Source organism: Octopus bimaculoides, chromosome 3 (genome assembly GCF_046866305.1).
Source record: "Octopus bimaculoides isolate indiv1 chromosome 3, ASM4686630v1, whole genome shotgun sequence".
In the NCBI taxonomy this organism is placed as follows: Eukaryota; Metazoa; Mollusca; class Cephalopoda; order Octopoda; family Octopodidae; genus Octopus; species Octopus bimaculoides.
In genome coordinates, this window is record NC_142930.1 from 25,579,030 (window position 1) to 25,605,368 (window position 26,339).

A 26,339-nucleotide genomic window follows, 5' to 3' on the forward strand; every position below is an offset into this window, starting at 1 on the left:
GGATAAAAGACAAAATGAAGTGAGAATATGTTTCTTAGAGAAGACAGTTTCCAGATTGTTTGAAAGAAGCAGTAAGTTTGTTGGTTGGATATCGTTGAGGAGTGAAGGAAAGAGATAGAATGGGTCAAAAAATTCATTTTGCCAAGAACTAGAATACAGTTGTGGTGGAATAAGAAAAAACTTTGTTGACTGGTTTTGGGGGTATAAAATCAGTCTTTGTAAAGTTAATAATTTGTTACAGCTGGAAATTTTATATGGAGAGAAAGAAGGGTAGGTATATGCTATATGGATGTAAATATATACAACCTTTTATTTTTTAATGGTAACTTCAAAGAAAGATGCTGTAGATAAGCTGTTGCAAATATGATATGGTATTTATGAATATATGCCTTCATATTCATACATGAATAATTCTTATTCTACCCTGAAAATGTCTATCAGAATATTATATGAGCATACGATTCAATATAGATATAAACATTTGAAATTATGGATTAATATGGAATCTTTTCATTCATAGAAACAATATAGTGAACAGAAGTAAATACCAAAATGTATAAATTGGAATCAAGTTGGTATAAATAAGAAAACATTGGCTGAACCTGTTACAAATTAGTAAAACATCAATCATAGAAATTAGTTAATTCAGATAATAATTAAATCACTATTAATTAACCTGAAATCATCATTACACATTGTGTTTAAATGTTCTTTCACCCAGTCTTTAAACAATATCAAAAGATCGTTTATGATTGTTTGTAAATCTTGATAAAAAAAAAATGAAAATACAAACAAAAACATACAAAGTTGTACTTACCCCTGGATGGCACAGTATTGGATTCCAGATTCTCTGCATCTGTTGAGACACCATTCTAGTGTCATTGCACTGAAATACTTTATGACCAAAAAAGTATTATCTTTATTCTTGCGAAAACAACCTAAATAAGTTGCTGAAAGAAATGTCAGAGCCATTTTAATGGTAATTTATTTATCTTTTATGTGTATATATTTATGTGTGTGTGTGTGTGTGTGTGTGTGTGTGTGTGTGTGTGTGTGTAGTGTGTGTGTGTGTGTGTGTGTGTGTGTGTGTGTGTGTGTGTGTGTGTGTGTGTGTGTGTGTGTGTGTGTGTGTGTGTGTGTGTGTGTGTGTGTGTGTGTAAGCTAAAAAAATACATATCTTACTGATAAACCAAAGGATGAAAAAGAGGTTGGGGAAGGTAAAAACAAGTTACAAGTCAGAGAAAGTTACAACTCATATTACTTAGCTACATTCATAACTACAAGTTAGATATCTCCAGTTCAGTAAATTTCAGTGATATCAGTACACAAATTTTTTTTTTACATTTGTTCATTAATAATAAAGTTATCTTTTGACATGCATCTTTTAACTATAACCAAATTAGTTTTGAATTATGTTCATATCTTATAGTTTATATTAACGAAGTAGAGATAGTATCAAAGAGATTCTATCTATACTTGAAATTGAACAAAATAATTTATGATTAAATTTACAAGCAAAGGTATATGAAACAGTTTTATAAAGAAACAGAACTTTATTACTGTTTAATGTTTATACTACAAGGAAATGCTGTTTCTTCTTTTGTTAAGTGAATATATTTATTTTACATCTACTTAAAATTTGACATAACAAATATGTTTAAAATTTACAAAATATATTGTATCTGTTTTCAAACATTTTATAAATATTTTAAGAAAATATAATTTCTGAAATCATTATGGGCACGCAAAACATGGAAAAATCAAAACAAGGAAATCTAAGAGAATGCAACAAGGCAGCTGCCCGCTATTATGTTTGCAATTTGCATTACTTGCCTCTTGTGATTGAACTCATTTTAAGAGACATATTTCATTTTGAAATGTAATCATTTTCAAATGTGGACAATAAGTCTCTGAAAAAATTTAATAATTTGTCTAATGAAGAAAAGTCAAAACATGAGAAAATATGGTAAAAGCAACAGCTGAGGAAGAGCAGCTTTAACAGCATAAAAGTATGAAAATAATCAAAATGTTTCAAACTTCATACTGGAGCAAGAGAAAGAGTGATTATGTAGCTGTATTACAAAATAAATATATTCTTTCGTTTTCCTGTACTGGCTATTATTTGTATCTAGTGAAAGTGTACAAGTAAGTATCTGATAGATTTGAATAATTTGCCTAATGCTTTTGTAAATGATAGAAGTTTGCTTGGTATTGTTTCAGTGATAAAATCTTTTGTTGACATGTTAATGCCTACTGTTTATACTGAGTATTATTCACTGCACGTCTACCTGTAGAGAGGGCTTAATATTTTGTGTTCTGTTTAACTGTAGTTTTTTTTATTTTTATGGTGCAACTGTAGGAGACTAGGTTACTATGTGTGTCCTCTTTGAAAGATATTTCATGAAATTGATTCATGTCTAACATGTGTCTAAGTTGCATATAGATGATACCTCTTCAGAAAAAGTTACTGATGAGTGACAGGTAGTATAATCTGAAAGTGTTTGTCATGCTGTATATTTTAAAGAAAATTATTATAGTTGTTGTTGTCATTAGCTTAATGATTAATTTTTGTTAAGAAAGAAGGGAGAGACACAAAAAAAATTTAATGAATTGAAAATAGAATATGGGCAGCAAGAGTTAAAGAATCTGACAAACCTAGTAGTCAATACTGCCAGATCTAAGATGACTAAAAGATAGAGTTTTAGTGAATAAACACTAAATAGCATGACAACTTACAAGAATGGCCATAATTGAGTAGTTTGGCTATTTCTAATCCAATAGATGAAATACTGATAGAGATAGACCATAGGCAGACAAATTTTACCAAAAGCTTTTTGTATCTTAACCCCATGACAATGGTTTTCTTTTTATCAAGTAACTAGGTTGCATTGATGGTAACCATCTCAGCTGAGATCAGTAATTAGGGCATGACAATGGTTCGGTATATATTGACATCAACCACTTTAGTGCAAGTACTATTTATTTACCTAAACTATATCCTTAGGCAGGATGCTCACATGGTATTATTCTTGAATAAGATCATTCAACAGCACAAGCCAGATCAACTTCATGTATTTACAATCATGTGAATTCAAAACTTGACTTGAGTGAAGTAGATTTCAAAACAGGGTACCGCACACAGTGGCATATCACATTGTGAACAATGGTCTCTAGTTTTCTTACATTTCTCTTTTGCTTTACATACTATGCATCTCTTTGAAGCATTTGTCTTCTTGGCGATGAGGGAAACAGTCATGGAAAATGTTCACATCCCTTCACCATGCGGTGAGGAGAGAGTCTGATGTGGAGAGAGTCTGATGTGGAGACATCCACACATTCTGTACTTTGGCAGGTCTGATGCTTCTATCATTTCACGGAACAATAGATTCCTGAATGTCAGTCCATCCCCACACTGCCATGCATCTGCCAAATCAAATGTGAGTTCACGACACACATGTCAACTATATACAAGAAAAGTTTTTTGTACCATTTCACAAATTTTCACACCAACTTGTGTGCTGCCACCAGCTGATCTGAGTGATCAACCCTGCCCATCCCTTCATTGTATGAAACAACTACAATTGGTTTCATTATGGCATAAACATCCGCATCTTGTTTCCTAGTGTCCTTCATGCTTGTAGAATGCATTGGGGATAACATGCAGATGTTTCTCTTGTCACATCACTCTAAAGCGAGAATGCCACTATTGGTTCAATGGTATGCTCTTTCTCCCTTTTGAAGTTTTATCCTGTGAAGATTGAGCAGCATGTTTTTCCTGTGCATCCTCACAGACCCACAGGCATTAGTCCTCCTTGCCTGAAGCTGCAGGAAGAGGTCTGGGCTAGAAAATCAATTGTCTATATAAATATTGTAGCCTTTGTCAGACAAGTTTTCATTCAGCAACAACATGACATCAGTTGACACTAGAGTAGACACTGGAAGATCCAATCTGTCCTGACTAGTGTAGATTTTGTAATTCTACATGTAACCACAGGCTCTGCCAGTTGACTGGCATACTTTATAAACCTTGACTCCAAAGCAGGCATGTTTGGTTAGGTTGTATTGTTTGAATCAAAGCCTTCCCTTGAATTTCCACAAACTCTCGTCCGTACAAATGTCTTGTGTGGTGACATACACCGTTCTGAAATTTTCAGCCACTTCATCAATGATAGGATGTATTTTGTGCAGACTGTCGTCCTGGTTCTCACCTGAGTTGAAATGTAGATTTCAAAGTACCAAAAATCAATCATGTGGCATTGTTTCCTGAAAGAAAGGTGTCAACATGGCTGGATCCCAATTCCAATATGTTGCCAGGGTTGGTTTCTTCATGATGCCCATCAGTATCAGCAGGGCAAGCAGAACTTTGATTTCATCCCCTGTGGGTCTGACATACTGGGGATGGCTTTCAGCATAGTCATTCATTTCATCCGTTATATATTGGAACATTTCATCTGTCAAAAACTCATGGAAGATTTCCAAAGGCAAACTTCCATGTTCAAGGTTTGCCTTAATGCCAGGCGTACCAGTAAACCCATGCTGTTGGATGAAATTGTCTCTCACTCACCACTGCTGCCTACCTGTACCTTTGATTCATTGGAATATCATCATCACTATCGGAATCATCTGACACTGAACTAAGAAAATACTCACTCCCCAAGTCATCATCCAAACCATAAGAAACAACTGGTAAGATGGTGAAGCTTGGTGTAGCTTGGTGCAACGACCGTAAATTCGACAAAACAGGATGCAACAATGAAGTTGACAGAGCCAGAGTGGTAAGACCAGCCTAAATATTTACATGAAACATCTAATCACCTTATCAGTAGATAGGTACTAACTCAAGCAAGCGGTTTTAAGTCAGGCAGCAAATAATTATGTCGACTGATTTAAAGCATATACATTGCATGCATAAATTTACATCAACCATTTTAAGAAGGTTAAGCAATCAAAGCTTCTTTTTCATGCGGTTCAAAGTTGAGAGACGACTGATGTGGTGTAAGATAATAGCTTTTCACTAAAATCTGGTTATATCAAAACTGGTATTATATGCTTAGTTATATCAATACTCTCTCTCTCTAATCACTGTGATTTCTTGAACTTTTTTCCCTCCTAAGTTCAAGAAAATACAGTGGTGAGAAAGAGAAAGTGATATAAAATATTCTAATAACTTAGTATGTAGATATTTTGTGAGTGTGTGTGTGCATGCGTGCGTGCGTGTGTGCGTGTGCTAGTGAATGTTGTGTCCCATCATTTTTAAAACCCGAACAAACTTATTATCAAAAAGTAAGTAATGTCAACAGCAATACTTTTATTCGAAGTCAGTTTTAAATCTAAGATACTGGAAATATATATTCAGGAAAATGTATACATAATATGGAAAACAATATTCTTTTCACACAAGGAATAATTAAGATATTTAAAAATATTCTAAGTGTACAAGTAAATAATCTTTACAATATATGCTTAACTACTGATTAAGCATAGAATAAGTTACTCTTCCACTAGAATGAATGGTTGCACCCTAAGCTCCTTAGCTGAATGAAGATTGCCTAGCATGACCTAGATTCCTTTAACATTATAAATAATAAAATCCTACTTAATCCTAATGTAAAAAATAAAGACTTTCTCACCCTTTAATTTATATTAATTGCAGTCTCCTAGATTTTCATTCATTCATTAATTCATTCACTTACTCATGTATGTATGTATGTATGAACACATACACACACATTATATATATATATATATATATATATATATATATATATATATATATATATATACACACATACATTATATATATATATATGTATACACACACACACACACATATAAGCCAACTATAGAGTTCAAGCTATAAGTAGCAATTGTTGGCAATATAAAAGAAGTGTACAATTTAGACAGCTGACAAGTAATAAATGTAAAATAACCATTAATACCAGACTAGGATTGTCAAACAGTAAATTAGCAGAATAATAATAGAAAAAGAGAAAGAATAGCACCAAAGTCAAGTGAGAACTAGTGATGGGATATGATCTTCAAAAATCACTCCGTGTGACATAAACAGAAATTCTAATTTTTTGGCCTGATTCTTCAATGGAAGGGGAAAAAATGAACAGTTTTGTCTTTACCAAAATGTTTCAATTTTCATCTCTTCATAGCTTACAAACATTCTATTTTATGAACCTTTCTAGCAATATACCATTTGTTTAGTACTACTCCAAGTAGTTTTGACAAATAATGATATAAAAAACTTAAAGGAAGTCAATAAAGAATGTGACACATTAAAGAATATAAAAATACCAAAACTATGAAACTATTTCCATTATACTTCAATGTCAGAAGAATAATTGGTTATACTGTATAGATAACAAACAAAACAGAAGCTATTAAAGAAAACAAAAAAAAAGCATGCTGTGAAATAGAAGTAAGCTCCTGGTGAGTTAAATTAACAACTTAGACTTTATTTCCACTTGGCGCTATACCAATTCACATCAATAATACTCTTGAGAAAAGCCTGAACATCACACAATCTCATTTCACTATAAATCTGGAAATATGTACATAGAGAAAACAATTTTAAATAAGATTTAGTATTACTCACTAGTAGTATATTCCTACTAATACAATTAAAAATTGATTGTATTATTTTAAGTTCAATTAAATTTCAATATAAGATATGTCCAGCAGCATCATTTAATTTAAAGACAAGAGTACATTGATTATTAAATGTTATTTCCATTCAATCAATCACAATTCAAACTAGAAATAAATCAAGAGAAAATTTTTGATTAATCTAAACGTGAAAATTATAATTAATATGGTGCCAGTATTAATAAGCTAGAAAAATCAAAGTAAATTTTGGAACATTGTAGAAAAGAAGTATTTTAATTTTAATATTCACTATTACATTTTACCAGAGTAAGATGAACTAAATAATTACTTGGTTATTTTGCAACAAGTCTCTGCTTCAATTTGAACTCCTGACTGTTTTCTTTGCAATAAGGCTTTTGTAAACACAAGCAGGCTCTTTCAAATTGACAATTGATATCATGAGAAAAACCAATGACATTCAACAGTTACACAACAAACTCATTGACTGACATCAGCAAAAAACCGATGGATCAAAAATTATTGAATACTAATCAGTCTAAGCTAAACACAGCTTAAGAGTAGTGAACAACAGGCAGATGGTCAGGCAGTCAAGATAGACGGGAACGAAGGAGTCACACAGTTGCAGAGAAAGAAACAAACACAAACATACATCACATTAGGCATATTGACAACAAAGGGCCTTTCTCTCAGAGTGAAAGGCAGATTGTATGGCACTTGTGTGCGAACAGCTATGCTGCATACCAGTGAAACATGGGCTGTGACAGCCGAGGACATGCGTAAGCTTGAAAGAAATGAAGCCAGTATACTTTGCTGGATGTGCAATGTCAGTGTGCATGTTCGACAGAGTGTAAACATCTTGAGAGAAAAGATAGGCATAAGAGGCATCAGATGTGGTGTGCAAGAGAGACAACTGTACTATTATGGTTATATGATGCATATGGACGAGGACAGCTGTGTAAAGAAGTGCCAATCTCTAACTGTGGAGGGAACCTGTGGTAGAAGTAGACCTAGGAAGACATGGGATGAGGTGGTGAAGCATGATCTTCAAACTTTGGGCTTCACAGTGGCAATGACTGGTGTCTGAGATCTTTGGCAATATGCTATGCTTAAGAAGACCCGTCAAGCCAAGTGAAATTGTAGTCATGGCTGATGTTGGTGTCACGTAACTGGCACCCAATGCCAATGGTACATAAAAAGCACCTTTCAAGTGTTGGGCCTCATAGAGGCAAAGTAGCTGAGCTCCTTTTGAGTGTTGGACCTCATGGAGGCAATGACCTTTGGCCTTATGTTGTGCTTCAGAAGAAGACCCGTCAAGCTGAGCTAAATCACAGTTGTAGCAGATACTGGTGTCATGCAAATAGCACCCATGCCAGTGGTACGTAAAAGCACCCAATACACACTCACAGTGGTTGGCTTTAGGAAGGGCATCCAGCCATAGAAACCATGCCAAATCAGCCTTCTATTTTGCCAGCCCTGGTCAAACTTTCCAACCCATGCCATCATGGACAACAGACATTAAATGATGATGATGATGATGATGAAAATTATGAAGACAACAGCAAATAAATTCCAGTTAAAATTCAAGGATTTTGATAAAAAAGAAAGAAAGAAAGAAAGTAGACAGATATAGAGAAGTGCCCGGCTCTGATACCTTTTTTCTCTACCTGTTATTAATACTCATGCTATTATCACTTCTATAAATCTGAGTCGGTGTGTTTAAATAAGACTTTATAAAAAAAAACATAGATGTAGTAAATTTTCATAAGTATTTAAATATATTACTGAAAATCATGCAAATGGGTTGTAGTCCTGGTAAACAAATGGCAAGAGTTGGAGTGAAAAAGCTATTTTACCTTGCAGAGCTATTCCTGCAGATGGCAATCTGACTTGATGAAACTGTATCAGGGGTTAAAGAAATCAAGCATCTCCACCACTATAGTTTGGAATAGAAACCTAAAGAAGAGCGATTAGTACTTCACTAGCTTGTGATATGTCACCCATTCGGTGACAAATCCTGGGTTGATGCTGATTTCACTAGAATGTTACTAGAGAAAGTAACACTGCAGGTTACATCTCAAATGAAAGACTTGTAACCTTGGGACGGGAAAATCAGGATGCAGTCCAGTTACTGTTCCTGCAATCTAATTCCACCAGCCCCAGTTTATGATATTAAATAGATGAAAGAGAACTCCATATGTTTAGTACAGCAATCCATCATAAGTGACATTTAACTAATATCCTCAGCTAGATAGAATGAGGCACATAAAATTAAGTTATACATTGAATTAGAATTCAAGACCTTTGAGATGAAAATCTTAAAAATGCATTTTGCCTACTCTCTCTTTTGTCCCTCACACTTGTTCACATATATTAGAATTTTTTTACTGCACTCATTTGTGAATAACAGCACTTTTAGATGTAGGGTTCCATCAGGCTAATCAGTAGTTCACTGCAGTAGATTTGATAGATTCAAGTATAAAATTCTATATAAGAACATCATCATCATCATCATCATTGTCATTTAACGTCTGCTTTCCATGCTGGCATGGGTTGGACAATTTGACTGAAGACTGGTGAACCAGATGGCTGCACCAGGCTCTAATCTGATCTGGCAGAGTTTCTACAGCTTGATGCCTTTCCTAACGCCAACCACTCCGAGAGTGTAGTGGGTGCTTTTATGTGCCACCGGCACGAGGGCCAGTTAGGCAGTACTGGCAATAGCCATGCTCAAATGGTGTTTTTTACGTGCCACCTGCCAATCCAGTGGCACTGGCAATAACCTCACTTGAATATTTTTTCATGTGCCACCAGCACAAGTACCAGTAAAGCAACGCTGGTAATGATCACGCTCGAATGGTGCTTTTTATGTGCCACTGGCAAGGTAGCCAGTCAGCTGCTCTGGCAATGATCACGCTCGGATGGTGCTCTTAGCTCTCCACTAGCATGGAGGCCAGTCATCGAATTTGATTTTGATTTCACTTGCCTCAACAGGTCTTTGCAAGCAGAGTTTATTGTCCAATGAAGGAAAGTATGCATAAGTGGGCTGGTTACACTCCTGGCATTGGCCACAGGTTATGGTCTCACTTGGCTTGCCAGGTCTTCTCAAGCACAGCATATTTCCAAAGGTCTCAGTCACAAGTCATTGCCTCGCTGAGGCCAAATGTTTGAAGGTCGTGCTTCACCACCTCATCCCAGGTCTTCCTGGTCTACCTCTTCCACAGGTTCCCTCAACTGCTAGGGTGTGGTACTTTTTTACACAGCTATTCTCATCCATTCTCACCACATGACTATACCAGCGTAGTCATCTCTCTTGCACACCACATCTGATGCTTCTTAGGTCCAACTTTTCTCTCAAGGTACTTACACTCTATCGAGTATGCACACTGACATTACACATCCAGCGGAGCATACTGGCTTCATTCCATGCAAGCTTACGCTTGTCCTCAGCAGTCATGGCTCATGTTTCACTACCATGTAGCATGGCTGTTCGTACACATGTGCCATACAGTCTACCTTTTACTCTGAGCAAGAAGCCCTTTGTCACCAGCAGAGGTAAGCGCTCTCTAAACTTTTCCCAGGCTATTCTTATTCTAGCAGCTACACTTTCAGTGCACCCACCCCTGCTACTGACTTGGTCACCTAGGTAACAGAAGCTATCGACTACTTCTAGTTTTTTCTCTCTGGAATGTGACAGAAGTTGTTCTCTGCACATTTGCAGTGTTTATTGCTCCTGAGCATCTGCCACACACAAAAACTATCTTCCCAGTTAGCCTTTTTTTGATATTGCTGCACCTCTTATGTGTCCATAGCTTACACTGGGTACATCTTATAGGGTTTCTACCTATGCCTTTTCTACAGATCAAGCAGGGTGGAGGTTTTCCTGAAAGTATGATTTCTAAAATAAGAACAGGCTAGAGAAACCACAGAGAGATGTTAGCCCTTTTGCTGTCAGAGGTTTCTCTCTCACAGAGAAAGGCAGAGGTAAGATGCTTGCAGATTAACAGTAATGCTACACGGTAGTGTGACATGGGGCCCTGAATGCTGAGGACATGTGAAGACTAGCTTGTTTTTTCTTTTTTCGAACATATGAGAATACTAACATATTCAACAGCATGGGTTCCTGTTCACTTTCTCAACTCCTTGTATATACAGTGGGTATAGTTTATCCGTTTCCTTGAATTTGCATATTAAAGAAATGTTGTCTAGATGAAAGACTAGTGTGTCCAAAACTACAAAACTATGTCTGTCAAATCATTAAACTAACACATGTGGGCCATGTCCCATTGCCACTTAGTAGTGCACTTATGACAGGATTGCAGTTAGTACATCCACAATATTGGCCTGATATAACAAAATCTATGCCAATATCAGTGGATGCAACAAACCCACAACTGATGCTGTTCTACAAGCAGGCCATCCAATTACATATGCATGTGTCATTTATTCAGACTGAGTAAATATGAAGTTATATATAAAAAAATAAAAAAACAATTAAACAGTGGTAATTTTTGATGCTGAGCACTTTCACATGTATGTGTATAGTATGTCATTCTTAGAGGAGACAGATCATAGATCATTGGAACATCCTGAATAAACCCATTTACAAGGTTTCTGAGGTTGCAGAAAATGATGTATACTTTGTCATTCTTAGGAGATATTATAATTGCACTTTAAAATATGTAAAGGAGAAAAAAAAATGAAAATTGGTGATATACTTAGTTGTACAACGTAAAACCAGTTTCTTACTCATGGGACAGGTTATCTGATCTATGAAATTGATTTGTTGCCAGCACTTCTTCTAAGTGATGTAAAAGTTGCTGAACTAGAAACTGAGACTGCTAATGATAGTCAACTGATTGAATTAGCACAAGTTCTAGAACTAGGCTAACATGAAAAACACTATCTATAACTAGATGCTACAGGGAGTTTCTGGTACAGAAAAGATGGGTTAACATGTCCAGCGTATACTATCCAAAGGTCTCAAAATTAATGTTCCATGGGCAGTAAAACTACAAATACACACTATACACACAATCACATTCAGATTACTTATTATGCCTAAATAAAACAAGAGGATTACTGTATTGACCTAGAATGTGAGCAAATATCACAGAACTGGTTGGCAAATTTGATACCTTTATGCAGCACCATTATTTGGTAGACAGAAACCGAAAGAAGCCCATTGTGTGTGTATATGTATATATATATATATATATATATATATATATATATATATATATGTGTGTGTGTGTGTGTGTATGTATGTATGTATGTATGTATATATTTGTGTGTTTGTGTTTGTCTCCCAACCATCGCCTGACAACTGATGTTGATGTGTCTATGTCCCTGTAACTTAGCAGTTTGGCAAAAGAGACCAATACAATAAGTACTAGGCTTACAAAGAATAAAGGGGCAATTTGTTTGACTAAAGATGGTGCTCCAACATGGCCACAGTCAAATGACTGAAATAAGTAAAAGAATAAAAATTTCATATTTTGTGGACATTAAATGGCTATACAAAAATTATTTAAATTCCAGATTTATTAAAAATGAAACAGTGTTATAAAGACCCCAAAAAAATTATTTGTACATACTTGCAACAACTTTTAGGACAAATATTTCATAAAGCCCAAATAAGGAATAATTGATCAAAAGAAGTAAAATACAATATAAGATGAGTTTCATAAAAGAAAATTAATCAGGTTTGAAGAATCTAAGTTTAGTTTGAAAAAAATTTAAGTCACAAAAATACTGGCACAGATACTTGAAAGAATTCCTATTTTATAAGACAAATCTTACTCCAACTTCTATCACTAGAAGTTTTTTTTACCATCTTCAAGGAACTATTACTCAAGAACAATAATTTATTTAATAGAATTCATGAATAAAAAGTATTAAAGTTGATACAATATACTGCATGAAACTATGGAAAAATAAAAAAATAAAATAGTAAATGCTAAGTTATTTATTACCTTAGTATGTCTTTTCTATGTATGGGATAAGATATTCATTCATGGACTATTTGAAGTTTATAAGCTTTTTCAATGATCAAATAACAGTTAACTTTTTAAACAAACAAAAACAATTGGATAGCAACCGTCTTTTGATCTATATGTTTGGATGGTTGATAATGTGGAAGGGAAGCAACAGAGTAAAAGTATGCCTTTTAATAGAATTAATATTAGTGATAGCACCAACTGAAGTTGAAGAAGAGGGGTAAAATGAGAAAAGGAGAAAGGGTCAGAGAAATATTTTTAGTACTCAGATATTGATTATCATTTCTTTTATGATGATAGAATAGTTGAATGAAAGGAAACTATTATTAATTTATTTTCATCAAAAAAATGCATGGTTGCAGTTCCATGCTCTATATCAAAAGATAAAAACAAATGAATTTCAATTAAAAAACAAAATAATAATAAACAATAGCAATATTAGATGTCCCACCATGCTTGTATATCTAAAATATAAAAAAATAAATTAATGAATATATGGTCAAAAAATTTGGTACAAAGATATATGATAATATTTATTTAACCAAGGGTTGTAGATTGGCAAAATCAGTAAGTAGGGCAGTAGACAAAAATGCTTTACAATATTTAGTAAATGTTTTATGTTCTGAGTTCAAATCTTAATGAAGTCAATAAAATAGATTCAAGATTTAATAAAACAGATTACCAGTCTTGATCTAATTGACCAATGCTCCTCCAAAAATTTGTGGTCATTTCTTTGTTAGAAATGTATTCACCCAAGTAGTTTTGTGTACAGAATTAGATCTTAAACAACAAAACTAAAGGAAAAATATGGAAGAGAATTCCTTACATTGTTCTCTCTTTCTCTCTCTAATATATAATCATTATTATGATCATCAATAAACATCTGTCTTCCATACTGGCATGGACTGGATGGTTCAGCAGGCTCCGATGAGCCAGAGGACAGCATTGAGCTCCAATATCTGCTTTGGCATGGTTTGTATTGCTGGATACCCTTCATAATGCCAACCACTTTATAGAGTATACTAGGTGCTTTTTCACAACACAGCACTAGTAAAGTCACCAGGTCATTTGCAAGACAAGATACCTCAACTGAGTTGGAGTACAGAATTGATGGAGGTGGCTTTGTGCTAGGTTTTGAGAGACTAAAGTATGATAATGGGACATAAACAGGTGTCTTAATGTAGAGGAGATATATGGCTATCCTAGCCGGAAAGGAAGAAAGGATCGTAGTAGTGAAGTGTCAGGGTGTACCCTAAAGGTACAAGAAAGTAGATATGAAAGAGAATAGGGACAGGTGGATATAAAAGGGAACAGGGACAGAGGATCAACAAAAGGTAGATAAATACATTTGCAAGAATGTAAAAGGGGAGTGACAGATGGTTAGAGATGGGGATAAACGTGATTGCAGAGAATAGTGAACATGGGTGGAAGCATGGTCAATTTAAATCTTAGTTTAGAGATAAGACAAAGGAAAATAGAAGTGGGTCAGAAAAGGTAATGGAGTCAGTATATAAAGGAGGTAAGTAGAGAGCAACAGTATAGTAAAACCATAGATAAATAAGAAACAGAGAGATTATGTGAAGAATAGGTGAGTGAGAAAAAGAAGAACAGAGTCAGAGGTATGTAAGGGTAGATATGGTGAGTGACAAAAGTGGGAGATGGCCATCAATGGCAAGGGAATGGGGCATTAAGGGATGGTATTGGGAATAGAGGACAAGTGACAAAAGAAGGTGGTTCCAAGAACGATAACTAGTAGCATAAGAGGACGAAAAATGTGCAGTTCTGCTCTCATATAATTACAGCAGCTGAGTAAATAGCACTATAGTTAGATGAGTGATGGAGAGGTAGGTAGTAGGAAGATGAGTTGGGGGGAAGGACTCACTGGGGCATATTACATGTGGGGAAGGGGGGAGAAGCTTAGATTTTAAATGATCTGCTTTTAGGTCCTAATGTTTTGCTGAGATGGCCAAGCCTTCTTGAGCACGGCAAATCACCAACCATTCTGGTCCTTTGTCATCACTTCTGTGAGGCTCAACAACATGAGGTTGTGCGCGCGCGTGTGTGTGTGTGTGTGTGTGCATTTATACACACACACACACACACACAAAACTAACACACTTTCAAAATTAATGTCTTGAGAGTTAATATAGGCTTTTATGTACATTTTTGCAAGTGAGGGAAGAGGTAACACTTATTTTTCTCTTAGTAGAAAGAACTTCCCCACTTCTTGTTTTTCTTCCTACACAAAACATCTAAGGCTTCCAATGAGCCATGCAAAGAGTTAATATAATTCATTTCACTGCAGAGAAGTTAATTTATTATTTATCCATTTTACTTATCTGAATACAAGTTTTGAATAATAATTTTTATTTCTTCTTCTTGCCAAGAAAACAAATTAAATATGACTGGAAAACAACTTTCATGTAAACTAACTCAAAACTATATGAGCTTAAAGTTAAGAGAAATAATTATTTTCATTATTGAAAAAAGTTAACATAAAAATGATAAAAAATGATGGTGATAAATCCTTTCTTTTAATATTTAATATTGAAAGAATAAAAATAAGTTCCTAAAAGGCTCGATAGTGAACACACTTATATTTGAAAAGTTAATTTAATACTAAAGTTTATATGCCAACAGAATGTGGCAGTCCTATAAAGGACGATGTTGCTGTTGTTTTAGCCCCAGGAAACATCTTTTCCAGCTGGCTATCAACACACAGTTTAAAATCTAGCTCAGTAATTTAAAACAAGGTGTTTTTCTCTATAATTTAATACTTTATTGTTTTAATTGAATTCAGTTTTGTTTAAAAAGAATAATACTTATTCTTTTTTAGACACAAAACTTTATGTAAAATGGAAAGTAGAAACAGTAATATTCATGTCTTTCCCAAGAGTATTAGTAGTGCAAATCAATTAAACTGTCTTTAATCAATAATCAAAACTCTTGTTTCATAACAATAATCATAAAATTTCATAACAAACAAAACATGAAAGTAAATAATAATTGAGTGAGTAAACTTTTTCCCAGTAGAAAATATTTTGCTGATACATACTATTTCTATCCCAAACTGGAATCCTTGTTGGTTTTTCAATTTCTGTAATAAATTAATACATTTGTTTTAATATCTTCACATTTAACATTTTTAAGTATTTTAATTCCTCTACATATGGCAACAGTTTTGCTTTAAAAGACATTGTTAATATAAAATAAATGGATGTAAATGATTTGTTCTGTGACGATTTCATAATGTGAAGCAACTGCTCAGTTTGCTAACTGAAGTGTGACATCAGAATACTATTCACTCAAAAAAACTATAAGTGTGGATTATCTTGAGTTTAAAAAATAATGTTTTGAGCCAGTGAAAATAAACAATTACATTTAGTTGGATTTGTAGTGAAATGAAAAATGTTATGTGTATGTTTTTATCAATACAATTTTCAAAGGAAGCAAATTTTTGTCATTATCAAGTAGCGCATATCAAATTTCTCAGTTAAATGCAAAGGAACAAATCTCATATCCAACACACTGGAGATTTAATGTGTCAGCAGTCTGTGACAACATTATACACTATCAAAAAGTGATTGGCATTGTTGAGCATGATGTGACAATTTTTTCTTCATAGTTTAAATTGCTTCTCAGATTGATGAGTTTGATACAATTGATGTTCACCTTGAACATTTTCAGATTAATGCTGGTAATGAAAGTATGGACATGGACGAAATTCTAGAGGCTGACATCTATTCTGAATAGGAAGGATTCTATGAAGTTCTTAGTTTGATATCTGCTAAATAAGAACACAATGAGAATGATAGTAGAGACACGTGAGTCAAGTGGGCCTACTTTGAGAGAGTATACTATTAATTCAGAAAAGCAGAGCTTATTGGAAAAATGAAGGAAGAGATAAAGAGTGGTAATGCATGGCTGTTAGTCAATCATTGTCAATCAGTTTTATTTTCTTTTGAACTGGCTTAGGGTGCAATAAGTGTGTGTCATCAGCACCATTCTGTACATGTGTTCAATAATTTCTGTGTAGGTCTTACTTGAACCTTGTCCGTATTTGAGCTATATCCAGAAAATTGTTTACTTCATAAGTTTCTCCATTAATCTCTAAAATGTATGAATTAATAAGGTTTTATGAATGGAATAGGTTTTTTTACAGTTTAATGAACTTCCTGCTGCCAACCTTCAAAAATGGAAGATGTGTCATTTTGATGTGTTTCTTATTTAAACAAACAAAAAATTTTATAAACTACAATTGGTTACTAAACTGTAATTCCAAGTGCCATTCAGTTCAATATCCAATGTTAAATTGCTCCTTCCATTTCCTTATTTACTCAACTTCAAAAAGACAGAAAACTAATCTGTTATGCACAGAATCTGAAATATAGAATGATAGATCCTGAACCTAATACCCAGTAGGTATCAATTCTAATATTCTGACTTCAGCATCAACTTGATGTCCAATGATATTTAAAATATCCAGTCTATCAAATCACATCTTATTTCTTTTACATTAGCATCAAGCACTACATCTAATGATGAATGGCATTAACAAGTGCTAAACGACAGGTTAATAACTCAAAAGATATGAAAAGAGCTGCACTGAATCCATTGCAAAGACAAGAGGAACTCAATGAATCAATCCAACAAGCAACAACTATCTACCAATCAAAAGTACACTGTAAGCAATCAACATGTTATTTAACTGGCAAATATATCATTAGCTAGAGCAGAACTTAAATCCTCCTATAGACAAATGCTGTGATACACTGACATTCCTCTTAACATACTTTGAAAACTGGGAGGATCCTCAAAATACTGAAAACCTTTCTTTTACATAGCAGGGAATAAAAGAAAATGTGGCAGATTGTGGGAAGGTGGGGTAAACAGACCAAAGGAAAGGTAATAAGGAAAAGACAAAAACACTGAGGTTTTGAGAATGTGGATATTAAAATAACAAAGAAGGATATGACAATATAGTACAAATCATTCCTAAAGAAAATATCCAACTCTCAACACAGAATATATTTTTGAAGCATTCTTTACATTAAATTTTAGTATAGAATTATTTTATGTTATTGTATTATTATTTTTAATTATAAAGACTTTTTTAGAATATAAAACTAAAGAATTTGTACCAAGTCTCATCTTTCTTTTTATATTTGATTCTCTGGCTCTGTGTGTGTGTATGTATATATGTGTGTATATGCATGTGTGCGTATATTATGATAGGGACACTTCAGAATCAAATAGAAAAATACCTTACTTGTTCTGTAAACCTGAATGTGATGAAAACCACCACAATGTTGTTTCAAATTTCCAGCACAGCGCAGAGAACAGTGTTTATCAGAAGTTGGATTCGTTTTTATAGTGTTATTTCCACACAGACAATAGAATCTAAAAAGTAGAGTAATTTTTTTTTTTGTTTTGCTTGTTTGTTTTATTCATAATAACTGGCAGAAAAATTGGACTGAATTAAAAATAAATAAATGTTCTAAGAATGTTTATACTAAAATAACAAAGTAAAGTTTTTGTTCACCAGAAAGAATTACAAAATTTTATCTAAATATTAGAAATAAAGATTGACATCAAAACTGCTAGCCATAACATAGGGAGTAATTTGATAAATTCCAATATTTAGTTAATTTACAATCACATATAAACCATGAAAAACTAACTTCAAAAAAGCACATCAAGAAAACAAATACACAGAGTAAAAGATAAATAAAAAACAAAAATTACTATGAAAGAAAATTATGTGAACTTAGGGAAAACTTGACAAGATTAATTATTTTCTCAAGAGTTAGGCACACAGTTTAGGTAACTAAACTGAGACCATTTTTAAAATGTATTATCCTGATAAATATCATTAAGAGCTAATATTTTGCATACCATCATTGTCCAGTGTTTTAAATCCAGGTTTTGTCTCCATTAACGGAGGTAGCCAGATCTACCTCAATGCCATAGCAACCACCCTCACAACATCTCGCCATCTTGCCCTGTTTTGGGTGTCCTCCCTTCTCAAGCCAACCCTCCCAATCTCCTCCTCCACCTGTCCCCGCCATGTTTTCCTCGGTCTACCTCGCTTTTGCAGTCCATTTACCTCAAACTTAAGCACCCTCCACAGAACATTCTCCTCGTCCCTCCTCAATACACGCCCATACCACTGCACTCCATTTGCCCTTGCCAGTCATTCCACCAACCCCAGCATCCCCATCAAGTCCTCAGTTCTCTTATCAAACAGCTTCACCTCACATTTCTTTCACCATTGCTCTCTTGGCCCTTCTCAAAATTGCCATCTCTCATTTCCCTCAGACACCATGTCTCACTTCCATACAGCACTGCAGCTCTCATGCAACTCCTATAGACCCTTCCTTTCATCTTCAATGAGAACCTTTTGCCACATAACAACGCTCCACATTCCCTGAACTTCACCCAGCCAAGTCTCACTCTTGCTGTCACAACTGTTTCATATCCACCCTATCTCCCAAATAACAAAACCCTCTCTCTGTTTCCACCTCGTCACATAGTGTTTCCACTGGTTCTGCCAGCCCTCCAGCTCCTTTCTCACATCTTCCACAAACAAACTCTCTTGCCAGTCTTGGGGGGGGGGGGGGGGGGGGGGGGTCACCTTCTTCATTTTCATACATCTACCATGAATCCATTTCTCACATCTCATACACAACACTGCATTTGCCATTACCCTCCTCCCACATACACCACATGGATCCACCTTACTCACTAACACTTCTCTTTCCACCCCACTCACCATCACCTTTGGCTTCCCAAGGTTTACCTTCAAACCCTTGCTTTCACACACCTCCTTCCATTTCCAAAACTTCTCCCTCAATCCCTCCATCGTCTCATTCATCAGAACAAGGTCATCTGCCTACAGTATCTCCATTATCAATCCCTCTCTTGCACTCTCCATCACCACATCAACCACTATTGCAAACAGCAATGGTGACAACACAGATCCCTGATGCACACCAACTTTCACTGCAAACTCCTCTGACAGCTCTGATCCAATTCTAACTTGTCTTTACCCACTCAGACAAACTCATCACTGCCCTTACTATTACTTCTAGTACATCTCTCTTCCTCAATGCCCACTCAATCACCTTCCTTGAAACCCTATCAAATGCCTTCTCCAGATCAACGAAGCACATGTACAACTCCTCCTTATCTCGGTATTCCTCTTGCAATCTCCTTAAAATGAACACAGAATCTATTTCCCCCTTCCTGGTATAACAGTGAGTTACTAATTTATAACATGTTCGAACTTGGAAAAGATAATAAATATAATTATTTCTTGAGTAGGAATCTATGGTGATAAATCCTTCACTGATAACTTAATAATAAGTATTATCACTATACAAAAATCTTAACTCAGGCTGCGTAAACACTGTGATGAATTATACACACCAAGATGCTGAACGTGCATGTATGTTGAAGATAAATAAGCTCGCCCTTTTTCACTGCTATAATAACAGTTTCATAGTTACAGAAATAAATTTCCATTAACAGGTTGAAAAAAACGAAGAAAAACAAATTATTTACTAAATTAGTTTATTTACATACATTTAATATTTACAGTACATTTTATAAGTCAAAGAAAATTGTCATTAGGACATAAAATTTATATTAACTAATTCTTTCATACTAAGCTACTAGAGTTTTAAACAACAATTCAAAATAGTCTTGTTGAATTAGATAAGAGACATGGCATTGCAATATTTCAAGAGAATGAGTGTTGTAGAAATGAGTAACAACCAACGAACACTAATTTCTTTTATTCAGCACACAGGCCATGACACAGAGTGTACAACACAAAGACATAACAAAAACATTTAGGGGCTGGGGTTATACCTTAGTAAAAAAATCGAATATAATGAAATCGGATGAATTTACGCAGTACAATGAAATCGAAATGAATTTAAAAATTATACTCTCCCTTTTACTCTTTTACTTGTTTCAGTCATTTGACTGTGGCCATGCTGGAGCATCACATTTATAGTCAAGCAAATCGACCCCAGAGCTTATTCTTTGTAAACCTAGTACTTATTCTATCGGTTTCTTTTTCTGAACCACTAAGTTACAGGGACATAAATACACCAGCATCGGTTGTCAAGCGATGCTGGGGGGACAAACAGACACACAAACATATACACACACATACATACATACATACATATACATATATATATATATATATATATATATATATATATATAAATAAATTTAATGAATGGAGTAAACGCATATTATAACTGCATACTTTTATTCCAATATATGTTTCGAAGAATTACAATTTATGTGATCCATAGGATATTCGGTTATAATGTCTTACGTTTAAGCTGGTTCCCATACATTTCCCTGAGGAGAAGTTTACATTTTTAACACTGCCGATTCCTATGGATCGCATAAATTGTAATTCTTCGAAACATATGTCGGAATAAAAGTATGCAGTTATAATATGTGTTTACTCCATTCATTAAATTTATGTATACTCAAATACCCAAAATATCAAGGAGTTTCTACCTCATAAACAGGAGTTACACCACATTTATTTTGTGATCTTTGCTACTCTGGTATCTATTAACCAATTTATTTTATCCGAGTTATTTATTACTAGGAGAAAATAAATACATATAATAAAATATATATATATATATATATATATATATATATATACGACAGGCTTCTTCCAGTTTCTGTCTACCAAATCCACTCACAAGGCTTTGGTCGGCCCGAGGCTATAGTAGAAGACACTTGCCCAAGGTGCCACGCAGTAGGACTGAACCCGGGACTATGTGGTTGGTAAGCAAGCTACTTTCTACACAGCCACGCCTGTGTTGATATATTTTTCAGGTTCGTATTCGACCTGCCAGTTTTTCCTTTTTCTTTTTTAAACTTTTTATAATACCCTTTTTTTTTTATTTTTCCTTCTTTTCTGTTCAGACTGGCTACACTAGCGCAGCCCCATTCACTCTCAACTTCCTTAAAACATTTGTCCATCTTTTCTTAAACGCTCTTCGAGGCAGGCATCTTTTCTACAGACTAATCTTTCTGGGCAGATGGTAGTTAAAAAAACTAACCAACCCATGTCCAGAGATAAAGTTGCCTGTCTCAATTCCTCTTCCATGCGTCACCCATACTGTCTCTTTCAATACGGCTACTACGCAGAAAAATGACGCCTCTTTTCCCTTGTTAAAGGAGGGAGGCGGCATAATCTTGATGATAGACTCAGTTGATAACTGCACTCTTTCCGTATCTGACACCAGTTGTTCAACATAGGTTATCAGTCCCCTTAGTTCCTCACAATGTACGAAGGCATGCGTGACAGTTTCTGTGACATGCTCGCACCTCAAGCATGTGGGTGGGATACCAGCACCATGCCTTGACAACCTCTCTCGAACTGGCAAAGCCAATCAGTAGCACAACCAGGTCAGGGATTTCTGGAAGTTGTCCAGATACCTCAGCCCAAATGTTCTTCCGAACAGGTTGACAAGCTGTTCCTCATTGAAGCCTAGAGTCTCCCCCAGGATGTCGTCACATCTCTATTCTTTGATACTCACACTGTAGAACATTTGCAAATCTCCTACCTTCTGCTATTCCTTTTGCTATGTAAACCTGTCACCTAGCTGCTTTCTAGCTACCTGATATAATTATCTGCTTCCACCGTTTTCCCAGTCTTTCTAAGCCTGTCTCTTTGCTTTTATAGCACTGACTACCAACTTGTTCCACCACCATGTCACCCTCGGCCTAGCTGGGACTTTGCACCAGCCACAGATTTGGTCTGTAACCCTCAGTACAGGAACTTCCAATTGTCCTCTAAGTTATATGTCTCCAACTCTTCCTCTCTTTCATCAGAAGTTTCCATTATAGAATATCTCTAAATTTCTGCCTGTTTGCTGGATCTTTGAGCTTCCATAATTTTCTTTTCCAAAGTCTTTCTAGCTCTAATTCTAAAGACACTAACTAATAACCTATGTTGTGTACACTCTTCACCTGGGAAAGACTTTGTATTTGCAAGCATCTGTCTAACTCATTGCCTGGTAAGGAGGTAATCAATCTGGCTTATGTGCCCCACCAGACTGATAAGTGATTAGGTGGCTGGCTGGCTGGCTGGCTGGCTGGCTGGTTTTCTGAAGTTATACTGTGTGCTTAAATTATGTGTGTGTGTGTGTGTGTATGTGTATATAAAACAATATAAAACAGATTGCAAAATACTTTATGGCATTATGATATGGTCCTTTACATTTTGGGTTCTAATCTCACTGCACTTACTTCTCTTTCATTTTTCAGAGGTTAATAAAATACACCCTACAGAACAGTACCTAAGTATAGTTACAATTTAATGAGTGAAATCAGTAAAAGATTAAAAGAACATCACCAAGGTTAAAAGAACATCACCATGTCATGAAACTTACAGAGAGAGTCATAGCTCAATTGATTAGGAATAAAATCGGTTGAATAACCATCCAACCAATTATTGGGGGGGGGGGGGTATATGGTTGACTAAACTGGTATTTCTGAGACTGATCATTATAATCTTAAATCTCATCATCTTATTAGCTGTTTACTGCCTTGACAAAAATATTACATCTTACTGAGGTACAAATCCAGATTTAAATGAACAGAAAAATTATATTGTGATGATGTTCATGTCTTTCTCAAGAACAAGAACATGCAAGGAAGTGAAGTTGCAAACTAGGATTGCTGAGAAAACCTCTATTCCATGACAGTAACTATAGTGACTCAATATTAATTCTCTTAACAGTAACAATAAAGAGAAAAAAGGAAAACTGTTTTGAATCTAGCTGAAAATTTACCTTTTTAGAAGCCCTGCATAATAGCTGTTCAAATTATTGCATGTTTCTAGACACAATTCAATTGTCATTTTATCCACTGATGTCTTATTCCCTGATAAAAATGGTGTCCAGTGTGTTACGTAACATCCTAAATATGTCACTGGAAAGTAAATTTTTTTTTTAAATTTAAGATATTTCTTGCATTATAAAATAAAAATTGTTTAAATGGATAGTATAATTCTTTTGATAAAACGAAAACTTTTATAGTAATTCTTATATAACTTGAATTGATTAAGTTCATCTCAACATAGCAATACACCAAATTACTTATCAATTTCTAATTTAACTCATTGCTCCATCAACCAATTAATAAGTCATTTACTCTTTTTTCTTTCTTTTACTTGATCTAAATAAGTAGAGACAACAGGCATTGTCACTAGTATTTTGAAGTGACAGGGAAATAAAAATCAAAACCTTCAGTCAAGAAAATAATATCATATCCAAGTGGCTATTATCAGTCATGTGGCCAATATATCTGGCCACCAGTGGAATATTATTGCTAGGATATGAGCTGAATCAATAGTATATTAGCATATAGGCAAAAGTTTTGATTTATATCTTGGCACTAGAACTGTTCTGTGTCATAACCAAGACACAAGTCTAGCAATAAAATTAACAGCATGGAGACACAACTCAACATTGCTGGCAGCAAGAGTACTGTGTAAAATTATTCCTATATCATCAGCTTGGAATGTTGAGTAAAAATTCAACCCAAGAACAAAACCTAAATGCTTTAAAAAGTAGTGTATCAGTGCTGCAGTAATCTCCTGGTAATTTGATTACTGGTTGAAATATTTCACTTTATTAACATTCTTTAGAAAAGCATGAATATCACAATTCTGATTTCAGAATAATTTCACAACTTTACTTCATAAACTACAAGTCAAGCAACTGACTGCTTATTGCACTATTGTATGGTATAAGTAGATATTCTTATTTTTATTGAGACTGTAATATCCTTTCTACGATAGGTACAAAGCCTGAAATTTTGAGGGAGGGGATTAGTCAATTACATTGATCCCAGTTCTCAACTGGTACTAATTTCACTGACCCTAAAAGAATGAAAGGTAAAGTCAACCTCAGCAGAATTTGAACTCAGGACGTAAAGATGGACAAAATGCTGCTAAGCGTTTTGTCTGGCATGCTAATGACTGCCAGCTCACTGCCTTTATCTCCATAATCTATAATTATGGTGGATGAAAACAAAAATAACAAAATACTAAGAGCTTCCAGTGGTATATTTTATTGATTTAGTTAGTTGGCACTCCGTCGCTTACGACGTCGAGGGTTCCAGTTGATCCAATCAGCGGAACAGCCTGCTCGTGAAATTAACATGCAAGTGGCTGAGCACTCCACAGACACGTGTACCCTTAATGTAGTTCTCGGGGATATTCAGCGTGACACAGTGTGACAAGGCTGATCCTTTGAAATACAGGTACATCAGAAACAGGAAGTAAGAGTGAAAGAAAGTTGTAGTGGAAGAGTACAGCAGGGTTTGCCACCATCCCCTGCCGGAGCATCGAAGAGCCTTAGGTGTTTTTCGCTCAATAAACACTCACAACGCCCGGTCTGAGAATCGAAACCGCGATCCTATGACCGTGAGTCTGCTGCCCTAACCACTGGGCCATTGCGCCTCCACTTTATTGATTTACAACCTTAATTAAACTCAATTTCCAATCTACTTCAGTTCACAAAGAAAGACCAAGTTTATTGTGGACAGAAGTTATTTAAATAAATTCAAACAAGATACTTATTTTTATCAACCCTGGAGGGCAAAAAATCTATCCAGAGAAAAGCCATTGAGAGAAAATATTTTATTCAAAAAAGCTAAAGACTAAATGGAAGGAACTATATCATGTTCAGCAAGTACTCTGCCAACTCCTTGAATTTCTATAATCGCAATGAAAAATAATATCACTTACTTTCAGAAACCTAATCACTTTACAAATATTCTAATATCATTTTATGTCAAGATTAAGCATTTGATTAATTAAGCAGTACTCCAGAATGAGCACAGATGTAGGGTTTCAAAATAATTTAAAAACTGAAAAAAATTACTTCTAATTCAATAACCATAAAATTAAAATTTTACAATCCAATCTTATTTAAAATATTTTATTCAAAATTAAATTGTTTTATTTAGAAACATTAAAAAAAAATTGTAAACAAATAAAATCATTTACTTAACCTTTTGCTTTTAAAAATATTCCTGTACCATAAACATCTGAAAAAAATATGAGAAAATATTAATGTTTCCTAACATGAACAAAAGGCTGTAATTTGGGGAAGAAATGTATAATTGATTATATTGACATATTATTTTATCAACCCATGATTTTGACCTTGGTGAGATTTGAACTCAAAACTCAAAGAGACATATTCCTATACGATAAAAGTTTTCACAACAAACAAGAACAACATTAAAATAATACATTAAGAAACAAAAAACTCCACAATACAGCCAATTAGACACAAGACAGCTGCTGCTTCATCCCCATACATTCATCCACCTCCTGAAAATATCACACACACACCTCAGTAATAGAGATGCACCTGGTGATGCAGCAAAACATTCACAGGAAACTATTGAAAACAGATAACAACATTCAATGAATGAAACAATAAAAGTTTCATCTTAAATTGTTATGAATTTAACTTTGGAGGGAAAAAATGGAAACTGTAATAATGGTTACAAAAGAGAGCCTAAAGCTTCAATTTATTTTAAACATTTTACTAATTAAGAGAAGTTCTTTTTTTACAAATGAACAAAAATAATTGAAGCCTTGAGCATATGCAAGAAATACTCATGCTTACAAAAACAGAAATAGCCATTAATCAGTATGTCAATGAG

The 26,339-nt window shown here is 34.6% G+C and overlaps 1 protein-coding gene across 1 annotated transcript in view; it reads right to left on the minus strand.

Moving 5' to 3' along the window:
• LOC106878286 (uncharacterized) overlaps positions 1-26,339 on the minus strand; it is a 135,218-nt gene that overhangs the window by 70,219 nt on the left and 38,660 nt on the right. The window contains exons 6-10 of the mRNA XM_014927463.3: positions 25,677-25,712; positions 23,450-23,588; positions 17,881-18,011; positions 15,667-15,708; positions 818-950 (exon numbers count right to left, since the gene is read on the minus strand). Of these exons, the coding sequence (XP_014782949.1) occupies positions 818-950; positions 15,667-15,708; positions 17,881-18,011; positions 23,450-23,588; positions 25,677-25,712 (481 nt within the window). The remainder of the gene's footprint in view (positions 1-817; positions 951-15,666; positions 15,709-17,880; positions 18,012-23,449; positions 23,589-25,676; positions 25,713-26,339) is intronic.